The sequence below is a fragment of the Dermacentor albipictus genome, chromosome 6 (assembly GCF_038994185.2).
Source record: "Dermacentor albipictus isolate Rhodes 1998 colony chromosome 6, USDA_Dalb.pri_finalv2, whole genome shotgun sequence".
In the NCBI taxonomy this organism is placed as follows: Eukaryota; Metazoa; Arthropoda; class Arachnida; order Ixodida; family Ixodidae; genus Dermacentor; species Dermacentor albipictus.
The window spans coordinates 11,561,742-11,576,569 of record NC_091826.1 but is presented as its reverse complement, the minus strand read 5'-3'; the positions used below and the strand labels follow the sequence as shown (position 1 = coordinate 11,576,569).

At 48.3% G+C, this 14,828-nt stretch overlaps 1 protein-coding gene across 1 annotated transcript in view; it reads right to left on the bottom strand.

Moving 5' to 3' along the window:
* LOC135914259 (uncharacterized) overlaps positions 1–14,828 on the bottom strand; it is a 68,106-nt gene that overhangs the window by 48,951 nt on the left and 4,327 nt on the right. The window contains exons 2-3 of the mRNA XM_070541442.1: positions 6,478–6,713; positions 3,961–4,923 (exon numbers count right to left, since the gene is read on the bottom strand). Coding sequence (XP_070397543.1) covers positions 3,961–4,923; positions 6,478–6,713 — 1,199 coding nt within the window. The remainder of the gene's footprint in view (positions 1–3,960; positions 4,924–6,477; positions 6,714–14,828) is intronic.

The window sequence follows — 14,828 nt, the reverse complement described above, 5'->3', positions numbered from 1 at the left end:
TAGTGTGAAGAAGTAAAGGGAAAAAAACTCTAAATGGTTTGAGATGTGAACTCAAACTTGCGTACGTGTTTGATAACAAAAGTCACTCAAATGATTTAGGGCTGCTTTATTTCCTTGCTTTTTGTGTGAGCTTTTCTTTAGTCTTCGCTTGATTACAAAACTTAACCCGCTCCTGCTTTAGGCGAGGTGCTGGACCAATTGGACAATCGTCCACTATCAGAACGGAAACCTCTATATCAGTGCTCCCAAATAACATCTGCGCTGAAGGCTTACTTAGGTTACTAAGGTTCCCGCGGTCTACGGGGCTTCACAACAAACTTTAATCTCGCCACCTACTACCGCTCCATAGTGTACGCGGTTTGTTTGTGCTCGTCTCTCTCTCTCTCTCTCCCTTCCGCTCTTTCGCTTATCTCCCCTAAACCTTCCGCCCGTGCAGGGTAGCCAACCAGAACTACCTCTGGTTAACCTCCCTGCCTTTATATGCATCATTTCTCTCTCTCTCTCTCTCTCTCTCTTGGCACTCAGCGTGGACCAAAAACAAATTCAGTGCTTCATTAGAATAAAATCAGTTGGAAGTCCACGCTCTTTCACCCATTGCTTGTTTCGTATTTTCCTAAACCACTCCTGCGTGGCGGACGTCAACTTTTTTTTTTTTTAGCGAGCATGTAAGAGCGCACCTGCACGACCCCATCAGAGAATGCAGAGACGCGGCGGCCCACCTTTGTGAATCGAACCTGCAACCTCTCGTTCAGTGGTGGAATGGTCGAGCTGGCAATCAGCAGTGGCAGTTGCTGACGAGAACTTTGGCAGCAAGCCACAGTATTCAAACTGCGGCCTGGCCGTTACACAGCCAGCAGTTTTGCAGTAGATAGAACTAAGCCTCTCCAGTTGTACCCCGGCGATGAACAAGAATCAGTTACACGGGAAGGCACTCGCCTCTCGTGGTATGTTCGTTCTCGCAGTAGTCGGTAGCAATAGTGTTTTCTAGTAATTGAGTGTTGTCATGGGTAAACACATCGGCGCCGACAGTGAAAGCGTTAGTACAGCTATTCCCTTCAATGTTACTCTGGCGCGCATATTAAATTAGCGTTGCACATCTGCCTGTAGTAATGATTTATTCGAGACTTGCAAGATTTAACTTGCAAGGTACAGCAGGCAGCCGTAAATGTAGGTGATAATAGTGGTCAAGAGGTGCGACTTTCACTGTGCGCTCACTGGTTGCCTCGAAACATTGCATTTACTCCATCTTGCAAGTTTTACGCGAGCTGACGCTTTAGTTTTGTTTCGTGCAATGTTTTGTAATTGTAGCCACAGACAATCCAATTAATAACCCAAGCAGTCCCTCGTTTGCAATGGGAGGTTATGGAATGAAATGTCACCAGACAACAGTGTGCTCCAAAGTGAAAGTCTGGTCCGATTTGAGAGCCTGTGCATTCGTATGCGTGAGTTTCATTCCACGTGGTAAACGAATTGCTTCACTTAAAAATTCACGCAGGCAAAAGAACGGCGTTGCACATGCTGCGCTGACCGATATAAAACATTTCGTTTCCCAACCGCGGTGCAGCTGTGCTTGCCCATTCAACAAACTTGCGTTTCGTTTCGTGCTTCGTTTCGTTTCGTGACAGAGGAATCCGTGAATTGTCTTGCGACTTGGCCGAAGGTCGGGCATTGTCTTCATGTCGAAACAGAACCCCAAAGAAAAGCTATTTCATTAATAATTTGACTAAACGTACAAAATGGATCTGCTTGACTTGATTATCCTCCCATCTGTGCTTACGGCCATACTTCTCAGTGTACGACTTCGCTGGCGTACAACCTCCAAATTAAAATTAAATTATAGGATTTTACGTGCCAAAACCACTTTCTGATTATGAGGCACACCGTAGTGGAGGACTCCGGAAATTTCGACCATCTGGGATTCTTTAACGTGCACCTAAATCTAACTACACGGGTGTTTTTGCATTTCGCCCCCATCGAAATGTGGCCACCGTGGCTGGGGGCGCAAAACATCTGCTGTTGTCGTTAAACTTGCTCTTTACTAAAATACCAGCCTGGCAAGACTTGACACCGCACGCAACATGGTCCCGCAACTACGGAAACGTGCTTATCGCGAAAGTACTCTCGACCAAAACCATGCTAATTGTGAACCGAGTTCTGAAGCCCACTACGACGAAAAGGACTGAGTTGTATCTCGAAAGCAACATTTTTCAACCCGTAAGGTTGAAAAAATCGGCCTTGATAAGATGCTCTCCCCAGATACTTCGATGGAAGGCAAGGACCAGCAGTCACGAACTAAGCGTCGGTTGTTAAACCTTGTGCAACAGTAAGAGTGGTAGCATAACATAAATGTACAGAAAAAAAACTATCGCAGTGTTTAACATCTTTTTGAAAGATACCCAGGTGTTGCTTGCTGCAGACTTAGCCTTGCAAAATTAGCCGGCAATTGCTCCGCCTGAACGCCACCTGTCAAACGCGATACGTCCCGAAACACTTCGCAGTCCAGCTAACATCAGGTATCAAAAACATTTAGAGCTGGTACTAAAAAAAATATATTATCAGCCCTTCCACTCTAAAGAAGGTAGAGCAACGAAGTTGTGGTGCGTTTCACCTCAGTCGACACATATGTGAGTATAAAGGTATTATCATCATGGTCATTATTATTATTGTTATTATCATTGAAGGACACATCTTTTCACTGTGGAGCGATTTAACCTTATTATTTTAAAGTAGTGACGTATGCAAGTACCACCGCATGGTAGACGGGAACTCCACTATATTTACAGCTTTACTGTGGATAACGTAATTAAGAAAAGTAGATGAAACTCGTCGTGATCGTAGAGTCGTTTTAGCGGCTAATTATCATATAATTTGTTTCGGGATAGTTTTGATAAACTGGAGTTACAGCCGACTTCTGTAATAATACTCTCGCAGTAGACGGTCATGTATTGACAGTAGACGGGAATTCTGTAACGTTTAGAACTTCACTGTGAACTAACTATGACAAGTAAATGAAACTGTTATGATGGAATCTTAGCGGCTAATTTCAGTATATTTTTTTCCAATATACCTACATTATAATGAGAGCTACGGAGCATTCGCGAGAAACTATAGCATTCGCGACACGACGCTATAGACGGACGGACATCGACAACCACCGGAGGGTAGCTATGTACACCTTCGCTGTAAAGAAAAAAAATTTCGAATCACAGGACGGCTCCTTATAGAACTGCAGCAGCTGAAGGAGATAGGCGTAGACATGGTGATATTTAGGCCAGCAGCTCAACCAGATACTTTTTAATCGGAAAACGCCTGCATGATGTCATGTAGTTCAGGTGGTACCATGAAATATTCCGAAAAAGGTGAAGCAGACGAAATGGCATAACGGGCTCTCACCACGGTGACTCCTGTGTAATTGCTCTGTTCTGCCATCAATATACGAAAACAATTCTATAGCATGCGTAACAGTATGTGAAGCTGTAGTTATGTAGGCGTTGCTAGTTACATAATATCTTGCGCTACCGCCCTTGTTTCGACAATGAAAGTGGCTGTGTATAAATGTTGGATTAATATGTGGCAACGGCAGAACTCGCGCAGTTGTCGTAGAAGGGCTCCTTAAGCGTCTCATGTACTAATCGACAAATCTATAATGCGGACAATCACCTGCAAACTGCTGCCACCGCCAAGAGCGAGCTAATAACAACAGCAGCAGCAAAAGGGATGAGGCGGATTTTCAGCTCAAATACGCGGGGCGCCAGTGGGTTTCGCAAAAGCTGCATGTGCATCATTGTCCACTGGTGCACGGCATCACGCTACTATCTAAGAACAAAACCATTAGGCGTAAACGATCGGCGACTTCTACCTCGATTTGGAAAAGTGAGACATGGTGCGAACGTTACTTGGGTAGGTCATCTTCAATTTACTGTACCGAACACTTAGCCAAACCATCGCAAAAGGACTCACGGCAAATTTCGGTGCAGCCTGGTGAGGGACTTGGCTACGAGCGCCCTCGTCCTGAACCAGGCGTCCAGGAAGGGCTCCTTCTTGCGCACGGCGTGCTTGTCGCTCAATTCCTGCGCCGTCATCGCGGGCAGCTGCTCTACGCTGGCACTGTTGCGTCGCACCAGGTGGGTCATGGAGTTGGCGGCCAAGGTCTCCTTGCTTGCAGCGAGGCTCGCCAGTGTCTTGCCGTTGGCAGCCTCGACGGCAAGCGGCGCCGGGACAACGACGTCGCCGTTCTCAGCCTGCTGCGGCTGCAGAGTGCCACCGCCGTTGTGTCCGCCGTTGTGGTGGTTGTCGGCCATGCACAGCTTGAGGAAGACGTCTTCGAGAGTTAGCATGCCGTGCTGCTGCATCAGGTCGTCGGGCACCGCCTGTGCCAGGATTCGACCCTGGCGCATGAGGCCCACGAGGTTGGCCAGCCGGGCCTCCTCGATGTAGTGGGTGGTGATGATGACGCTGATGGACTCGCGGTGCGTCAGAGTGACCAGGTAGTGCCAGATGCTCTGTCGCAGCAGAGGATCCACGCCGACCGTCGGCTCGTCCAGAATGAGCAGCGGAGGCCGGTGAATCAAGGCGGCCGCGAGGCTGACGCGTCGCTTCTGTCCCCCGCTCAGGTTCTTCACCAGGCGGGTTTTCTCGGGCAAGCCCAGGAAGCGCACAAGAAAGGAGGTGCGCTCCTGGAGCACGTCGCTTTCTATCCTGAACAGCCGGCCGAAGTAAGTGAGCGTCTCGATTATCGAGAACTCCGGGTAGAGTGTGAGCTCCTGCGGCATGTAGCCCACACCGGGACCCGGGATGTAGCTGCCTGGCTGGCCCGGCTTGTGGCCGAACACGTGGACGCTGCCATGCCAGGGCTTTAGTCGACCCACGATGCATCGCAGGAGGGTGGTCTTGCCGCAGCCGCTCGGACCCAGGAGTCCGTATCTGCAATTAAAGAAACGCAAAGTGTCATTACCCTTAGACGGAGACTTGCATCGATTCCAAAAAAACGTGGTCAACCAGCAGCTCCTTGCGGTACACTTGAGGACAGACCTTTCACTATCAGAAGTGGCGAGCAGACAAGAAAAACACGACTTAGAACGTGTGGCGCCATAATTCAGGCAATTTTCATGTGAGTGTACTGGAAAAGTCCACACACTCTTCATGGTATAATCACTGGTATGCTTTTAATTTTTAAACGTCTTCAGTTAATAAGGAAACTCGGTACAAACAATTTGGAAGTAGAGCTTTGTGCCACTATCAAGTTCTCTTATGAACGACATCGTTTTGGTACAAACTGGCGAAATGCAATGTTTAAATTATCTCAGTAATGACCTTTTCTCGATATGTGAAGTGAACTTACCTGTAGTCTTCTTTAGCGGTATCAAAGCTTGGCACTCCGAATACTGTAGCTTCCGCAAACACTTGTCGAGGCCTGGTTGGAGGATTAACTGTGTGACGCCACTATGTAATATCTTCAACGTAACTGAAATGTAACGCTCACTCCAGTAACCTCTGGACGGTGTCGAGCTGCCTTGCTGCTAGTGCTGGATCACTTTTTAACCAGAATATGGTAAATGAAAACGTGTTATCTCCATGAACAAATTTACATGTGGTATCACAAAGATACGATGCGCCTATAATTGTCTGGAATAATAAAGACCAGTAACGCATGTCTTCTGCCATGTTATACAGAGAGACGTGCTGTCTTTAATGAAAAACTCGAGAAGTTGGCGGCCTGGCATGTTACTCTCGATGTCCGGTGAAATAACGTTACACACTAAGGACACAAACGCAGGAGCGACAGATATATAGTATACAGATAAAGAAAAGGACTTCTGCATACCTATATCCATTCACATATTTGCACACAAAATGCCCCGAGGCTTTCATGTGAGATGCTATTCACGATAAATGTCCCCAAACGAGTTAGCATCTTGCTGCGAAGATGATATACTATGTGATATACCATAGTGAGCCACATTGTTATAACGTTGTGGCTCGCGGCTGCGCTTATACAGAGATGCTCATATAACCGGTGGATTGAAAGTGTGTGCGCGTGCTTTATTAGCTACACTATGGCAGCTAAAGCGTGCTGTGTCAAGACGAGTGTTATGGACTTGAAAGCGAGTGAGGGAGTGATAGTAGAGCGAGAAACCGGTGCAGATCCTTGAAGGGAAACCTATATATACGCACTGATTAAGCACTAGTTCGGCTGGCGAGAGCTACCACTCGGATCCAAATAGGTCACCCTAAAATCTTCGCTTTCGGTGCATCACAAGACATGTGCGGTCGTCGGCAGCGATGGCCGCGGCCAACTGGCTGCTCAGAGGAAGTGCCTGCATGCTGCGGTCGCACAAATGGTTTCAATAACTTCGCTTTAACTTTATATTACGTAATGCGATGTGAATCCCGGTGCGCTTTCACGCCGGCTTCATACTTCCTATAAAAACGCGCCCCTCCGTTAGCGAAAAAGAGAAAAAGAACAGCCGTACTCACATCTTGCCCTCGGGCAGGCTGAGGTCGATGCCCCTGAGCGTCTCGACGGCGCTCTTGCCGCGACCGTAGGAGACGCGCAGTCCGCGGACGTCGACGACCAGCCTCGACGGCGGGGAAGACGTGGCGTTGCCGAACACCGGCTTGCCGTTGGGGGCCGCGGACAGCACCGGCATGGCAGCCGCGAGTGCCTTGCCGTTGACGAGCGGTCCCGCTGCTCCGGGTGCCGTCGTCGGGAACTGCGAAGGTAGCACAGAAGAGGCATCGCAGCCGTTGTTGATTCCACAGTGGGCATTCCGTATCCGGGCCTCGGGCAGGATCCTGGAAGGCGCATCTAGAGCGTGGCGGCTGGACGCGGCAGAAGACGACGTGTACGCGGCGGCGCGTCCCTTGACGGCAGGCCGGTCCGAGCGGTGGTGGTGGTAGCCGCGTTGCAGCCGACCGCCCGAGTGCATGCTAGGCCAGGCCGGCTCGCCACTGAACTAATGACCCAGAAGCCCCGCCGAGGGGTCCGCCGCCGCTATACGGGACCCGCGAGGGGGACCTCCTCTCTCCGCACCTCGAAAACGCGGGTGCCTCTTGCGGCGTCTTCCTCGCCCCCCCTCCCTCGCCGCGCCACTAGGCTACATTCCGTTGCGGGTCTCGCAGCGCGCCGTTATAACAGCTGGCTGTTGCCGCCGAAAGAAGAGCGTGTACTTGGCCGAGACCGCGAGCGGCACACGTTGTCGTTCGGCGGCGATGTTCAGCGGCGCGTCGTCGTCGCGCTCGTGCGACGTTGCGGTGTTTCGCGAGCTGACGCAATAGTTTTATTTAGCTCATTCTTTTTTTTTTGGCAGCCTTCGCTCTCTTTTTATGCGAAAGCGAGGTTTCGCGTGAGCGCGAGCCGGATTTCGAAAATTCAGCTGACAGCGGTAGCAGCAGCGGCGACGGGTTGTGAAAGAGGTGAGACTCCGCGCCGTAGCGGTCTAGGAAGGCGTGCGAGTGTCACTTCGTTTTGAGCGCAGACGGTAGGACGTCATATGGACGTTTTAGGCATAGAAGCAGTGCACGTGCTTCAAGGGAGAGTGTGCGCGAGTACATCGCCAACGAGCGTTTAGACTGGCGATGCACCGCGGCCTGAGGAGCCACAGCCGCGCAAGCGCAGATATTGTGTGGAACGCAAGATGGTAACTGACACAGCGTAAAAGAGAAGATTTTTTTTTTTGCTTTCCCGTGGCGGAACCGATGACTGAGGGTTCTTAGCTGATTACAAAAGTAATGGCACTTCTGACGTCAAGTGGGCGGGGAAGGGGGGGGGGGGGGTCAAAGAAATGCATTCATGAGTCTCTGCCGCCTTGAGCAATCCGATAGTTCACGTTGTGATAATTGGCTCAATATAGAAAGTGGAGAAAACAAACATTTACCAAAACAAATAGCAGTAAGACCTAGCTGCCCACATAGATGAAGTAGCATTGGGTTATTTAACTGGATTGCCAATACGGCGGCAAAATATGACTTTTCTCGAATGCTTTTCTCCCTGCAAAGTAGCAAGTGGGCATTTACATACTGGCAGAAAGGAACCTGCTTTTCATTAACGGACATTTTTTTTCTTTTCGTGATGACACGTTCTATACGGTAAAACAGTAAACGTATGCTGCTAGTTTCTTGTATTTCACGCAGGTGGTTAACAGAAGTCTACATGGAACATTTTCAAACGCGCAGCACACCAGCCTCTGGAAAAATTGCGACTGCCTATGTGAAACAACCATACAGACTAATTATATATTGCCAGTGGTACCAGTGCTAAAAACACACCTGTGAAACTACAGAAGGAACCACATGATTTCACACCATCTTTTGCTACTTCATTTCGTTTAATTGCGCGCGCTCCCCGTTATAGGATACACGCACGTATATCGTATATGTAGGAACAGATATGCAGAGTAATCCGACCGATCTAGCGGTGTTTAACGCCGCAAAGCAATACAGACGCTATGAGAGAGACCATAGTGAATGGCTCCGGATTACTTTTGACCACTTGGTTTTCTTTAAAATGCCCACAATGCTCGGTGCCGGAGCGCTTTCGGTTTTCATCGCAATGAGGCCGGCGCTGGGGTGAATCGTAACCGAGACCTTGTGTGCAGCAGCACAGCTCTATCAACATGGAGCAACCATGGCGATTGACCATGCAAGCGTAAACTTATGCCACCTCCTTCAAGCATTATCTTCATTTATAGGTGTTGCGATGAGAATTTTTTCCGTTCAGCTTTCATCTGTCTAGGAATGAAGGCTGTGTTATCAGACACGTATGGTCAGTTTCTTTCATAAAAGTGCCCTCGAAGGTCGGTGTAGCGCCGCCTTTAACGTCACTTTTGTGGTCGAGTGTATTGTGAGCGCACGACATGTTTCGAAAGGTAGTTTCGTTTTATTCACATCTCCTGCACACCGTGAGGTCGACGTCCCTTTGTGGCCGGAAAACGATAAAATGTTCATAGACCGTCTTTTCCGCAGTGTTAAAAAAAGAACTCGCAGCAGTTTCGCCCGAAAGGCAATGCACCGATTGAGATAGCAAACTAGTAGATAGATATACGAAATAAGGATACTATTTTTATCGGCCTTATAAGCTTGTAAACATTCGCTTACAAATTAATGATATAGTGTGTAAGCGCGACTGAACGAGGACGTAGAAAGAAACAGACACACAGAGGCGGCGCTGTATCTGTTTCTACGTCCTCGTTCAGTGGCGTTCACACATTCTATCATAGATTCAAACCGACTATCCCGCCAACGTGTTTTAACTAAATTAACAAGCCCGGTGTCACGCGCGCGGAGGTAAACATGAACACATCTCGCTGTCAAGATGCTGGAGTGAAGAATCGCGGCAGCTGCAGCGATCGAATCGACCTTCGTGAGTATCTCGCTTCAGCGCGAACGAAACGTCGAAAGCACAGCGCACGTTGCGATGTCGCAGATCGCTTTCAAGGTACAGCGCCCGCCCGGCCGCGTCGGAAGCAGCAGCCGCCGCGGAGGGTGCCTCCCCTCCCTCGCCTCACACCCGTGCCTCGCGCGCGACAGCAGAGGGCGCGCTTACTGCCCGTCTTCTTCGCTGCCATCGCGAGATCGAGCCGTATTCGCCGGCTGACCCTCGCATGCTTTCACTCGCACATACAGCACACGGCGCGCGGCGACGATTTTATTGCCCTTGGACTTTACACGGAACCTCACGGCGACGACAGAAATGCGTCTGGAGTGTCCATACAATTGCCATCGCAATAGAAACAACGTACTAGAGCGCTCACTATGAGCTACAACGCGTGAGCAAGCGCCATCGCAAGTTGGATAGTGGATTGGCGTCGTGCTTCCGACTCAAAGGAAGAAGGTTCCACTTACTATTCCAGACATAGTCCGTTTATTCCTGCCTTCGCCTTCTCTCCCAAGCTTATTAAGGACGAAATCCTTGTTTCTCAAACAGAATCTGAACAGAGCGGCAGCCGCCTTTTGCGATATATCTGCCTGTCATTCATACTGTTGAAAATGAAATATGCCGTCGCCTCAGAATGTTATTCTCAGTTTATCAACCCCAAGGTGTCGTCACACAGCTTTCTTTATTATCGCTCAATGCCTACATTTGTCCTTTCTTTCTGTGTGCAATCCCAATATATGCAATATAAACGTCGCTGCGAACTCGCTGTCCATTATTTGCAATATTTCAACGGCTGAAGTGCGTAGAATAATGATTGACGCACAGTTCGCCCTGAAGGTGGTCACCGTTTGTCCTTATTCGTGAGACCCAAATATTGCGCATGGAACTGGGGGGAGAGGGAAGAATCATGTATTAAAGGGCGACGTTCGAAGCAAGAACAGCAGAACCTCATCCTTTTAAATTGCGAATACGGCGCAACTATCCAACTCGGGAGAACGCTTTGTCTCGCGCTCGCGCATTGTAGCTGATACTGAGCGAGATTGTAAGTAGAATAGATAACCGGACTGTGTTCAAATTATTATCTGAATCGGAAACATGTATGCAAACGAAAGAAAAAGCAAGGAGCACGATGGCAACGACTACCGCTGGGCATTAATATGCAGACATACGATTTTCACTTGGAACAAACGTTTTGTACGAATAATCTTCAATGAAAAACCAAGCGGTGTTCTTACTATTCGAGGCAGGCATTGATATTTCGTAGTAATTATTGTCAATGGAATAAATACATTCTTGAAAAAAAAAAAAGAACGAGAAGGCTGCCGATGTGGATATTGGAGCTCATATTGATCACTAAATGTACAAACTCCTAAACAGATGCGCGCACACAAAAAAAAATTGCATTGACGACGATCTGTTGCCAATTAGACAACGACGTCTTTCTGAAGCACATTTCTTGTGCAGCAGGTGGGCTGTATTAAAATGTTTTCAGTAATCATAAGTACCTGTGCCACTACGTTCGTCTGATGTGAATACTGATCGACATGTGCGATTTCAGTTTTCAAAAACAAAAAGCGAAAAAAAAAGAAACTGACGTGTTTTGCAAACTCTAGGCGAAGAACAACACATGAGATGGCGACGGGCATACATACACGCACGCGAACCATGAACTATGTGCGCAGTGCTCACAGAGTAAGCGTCTGCATGAATCCGACCCATTCGGTTTGTTGGGAAGGAATTTGGTCCTCTGGTTTGTGTATATGAGAACGCGTTGGGCCAGCCGACTTCTGACTTGCTTGTCCCCGTGAGTTCATCCAGAAGAAACTATGGTATCTTGCGATTTTCAGGAAAGACGATACCATGTATTCGTTACGATTGAAAACTGAGCGATCCGGTAAGTATTCATGCGACTTGCGCAGCGCTTACGAAACTAGTTGGATTACAGGAAAAGTGCAAAATACAGCAATTGTTCTATGATGCTGTGCGCGTTTTTTCGTGAGAATTGCACAAATCGCTAGATGAACTCATTCCTATCCACGCAACACATTGTTTCAGGAGAACCTTTTTGTTTTTCAGTACCAATCTACTTGCTTCCAATTCGCACCGCCTAGTCCCAGTGATCTACTGGCCTGGATATTTGCGACTACTACATAGCTTTTTCTCTGATACAACACGACATGGTGGTACGTCTGGATCATACTAGCACGTCTTCACTTATGTGCGTATGTATATGCCAAACGAAAATATGCAAAATATGCCAAACCAAAAATATGTGTCACAACAAACGCGGGATCCCACGGTAGATCGACAGTTCACTAAGTTATACTTTGGACAAGCAGAATGCCCATTAAGGCGTTGTACTGGTTGTTTGGCATTTACGCTGAAAAATACCACTGCAAATAGATATTTCTGTGAACAGTATTGCTAGATAAGGATCGAACTAAGGAAAGAATCGCGCATCCCGAGACTGCGACCAAACGGACCCGCCTAATAGGAATAACATGGCAATACGAGTGCAGACTTCTGCATTGAATCAGGCGCGGAAGCTTTCTTCGCTTTTCTGAAGGAACGAATCACAGCGGATTCTGCAGAAACAGCCTTGAAACACTGCGAACGCGTAACTGCTGCGCGTCAGACTCCCACCGCCAACGAAGTTCTCTGCCTCCTTCCTTTTATTTCTTGATCTTCCCGTCACGCATGGCAGGCGCAGTGCCTTTGCGCTACAGCGTTCGGTTGCCTTTTCTGCCAAACGCTCTCCGCTGGTGCTGTGGCAGTGCACTGCTCGATCGAGGAAGTGACGGACCCACTGCGGTGGCTAGATGGTGCGAGAGAGGACAGTTTTGCGAGGGAAAAACCGGTCAGGTGGCCAGTCCTCGCAGCTGAGAAAAAGCATTAAAAAAGAAAAAAAAAGAAGTACTCTCTCGTTCACGACTTCTTCGCAGTCCTCTCTCGCTGCTTTCTGTAACCCTCCTCCTCCCCCCTCGTCCACCCTCCGCGCTTCAGTGGTGACCTCAGGCAAACGCTCTGGTTTCGCCGAGCTGTGACGTCACAGAGGCAATAATAATAATAATAATAATAAGCCGCTTTCGCGACCTGACGACGCAAACCGCACTTCCGCCCCGATTCTCGCCCGGGGCCAACTCCTCTCTTGTTTGGTCGCCACTCAAGTCTTTCTTCTTTTGTCAACTTTGTAAGCAACTGCGCGGCAATGTGGCGCTTTCGCTGTCTTGCTTTCGGAGAACATCGAGTGAATAGCGTCAATCGAAGGTCACCTGCATCCTCATACTTCCTCCTGATGAGTGTGCTATTCTTGACGTGTATGTATAAATTGTAGTAACATGTCCACTTATTTTGCACCGTGTAAAACGTTCGTTTTAGTTTCTTTTGCCATTTACCGACTGCACGTATTGCGTTCGCAATCTGCACTGAGCATAATGTTACTTTCATATGTGACAGGCAGCTGCTTCGCGCTATGCTCCTGTTAACTTAGCTTGGTACATGTGCTTGAATTACTCGATGTCTTATCGCATTGGTATCTTTTTCAAAGCCTTTTTTTGTTCGCTTTAGTTTATGATACTTGCAGGATAGCTGGTTCTTCAGAGTTTTATTGTCTCAGGCTGACGTCATTAAAATAACAGCGGTCAAGCTAATGCAATCAATCACCGATTCCCGCAGTGGATGAGGTGGCGCGAGCTGCTGGTCGGTGACGGTATTATGCGTATAGCGTGGCTCGATTTTACCGCTGCATGGCACGTAGTTGGTGGACTAAATCAGTGGTTCGGTGCCTCACGTGAACACAGCTTCAACGGTTATACAAAAAGGAAGAGAGAAAGAACGAACACGAAAGCATGGAAAACATAATGATGATACAGGCAGTAACTTGCAACTATTTTGTGCAAGACATGGAATCATGAATTGAACGAATCGTTACAAAATTTGTCCCTCGGTAGGACACTGCCTGATAAAGAGCTACATTTCCTGCGTATGTGTTCCCGCTGCCGGCACGTCTGAGGTGTCAAAGTCTTGCTGTTTGGTTGCGATGCACTTCCTTCCTTTACGATGCCATTGACTTCGGAAATGACCGTGGTCATGATGCTGTCGGCGAAAGCTATCGAAGTTCGGCTTGATAGCATTGCAATTAGTTGAACTGTATCGTGTTTCAATTTTTTAATTTGTCTTGATATGATTAATCAACAAGTCTGCATCGCAAACCTGGATATACTTTTTCAAAAACGGGAGCAATGGTGTCCCATTGGTTTGCCACACACAGACACACACGTGGTTTAAATCGTGGATCCGGGACCTCAACTTAAGTGCGACGTAATGATTACGCATTTCTCTCGCATTTGCCGATAGATCGCCGACGATTTTTTTTTTGTAGGCGTGTCACGAATTTACGTGTCACGAATTTACACGAGTTCGAGTAGTGGCACAATGACGATTTGGTTTTTCGCCCATCCATGTGGCGCACGGTATCATGACTTTATTCTTGCAGCAGAAGCTGGCAGTCTGCGCACTTTCCTTTCTTCTGGCTTTGCATTTTGCGCAGCACGTTACTTGGTCTTGCCTGCTTTGAAGGTCACGCGTGTAGATGCACGTTCAAAGGCAGATGGAAGGAACGCCACGTGTGGCATTGCTTGGTCTCTGACGGAACCCATTTCGCGAGTTTTCTTAGAAGTGAGCTTAGCCCGATTCCAGCTGCGTGACGCTGGCCCGCGCCTTTGTGCCGGCACTTCCATTCCGTGCCCTCGAGAGCAGCTTGCCTGACATAAAGTCTGTAGACAACAAGCTTTAGCTTAAACGAAGCACCGCAGTGCATCGGAACCACAAAACCATCTAGAGAAGAGGACGAAACGAACGCTGGTTGGCTGCGCAGCAGTCTGCAGACTTTCACCAGGAACTATGTTTCCTCTCATTTATTTCCCGGGGAGCCACTCTTTCTCAAAATTTACAGTCACAGCTATCATTCAAAATAAGGCAGCTTCTCACTTGTTTTCGATAAAGAACGCTCCCCGCCTTCATTGCAACCTTCTTCGAGGCCCTAGATGCCACGTCGAGGGCAGGGGTGCGGGCGGGGCAGTGATCTTTCAGTTTAAAGCGAATGTTTCTTTGTTAACCCTTCTGGGTTTCAGCGTTGCTGCTGCTGCTAGTATCCAGCAAACCGGGCTTTAGAAACACTATGCTGACCAACAAAGTAATGCGAGTAAGCGCACCTCTGTTCTGCGCATGTTCTAACACGCGGAGGCGACATGGCGCGTCGCAGCGCAGTAGCAGATACCAGACCTTTCACAGCGCTGGTGCGACGAATGGCTCTGTCGCGACGGCTCGGGGAACGTCGGTCTGGAGCACCTGGACAGTGCACGAGACCGACGAAAAAAAAAAAAAGAAAGACATGTTGGAATCTGTCAAGCGAAGATTCCAACATTTGCATCTACATATGTACATTTTTTTT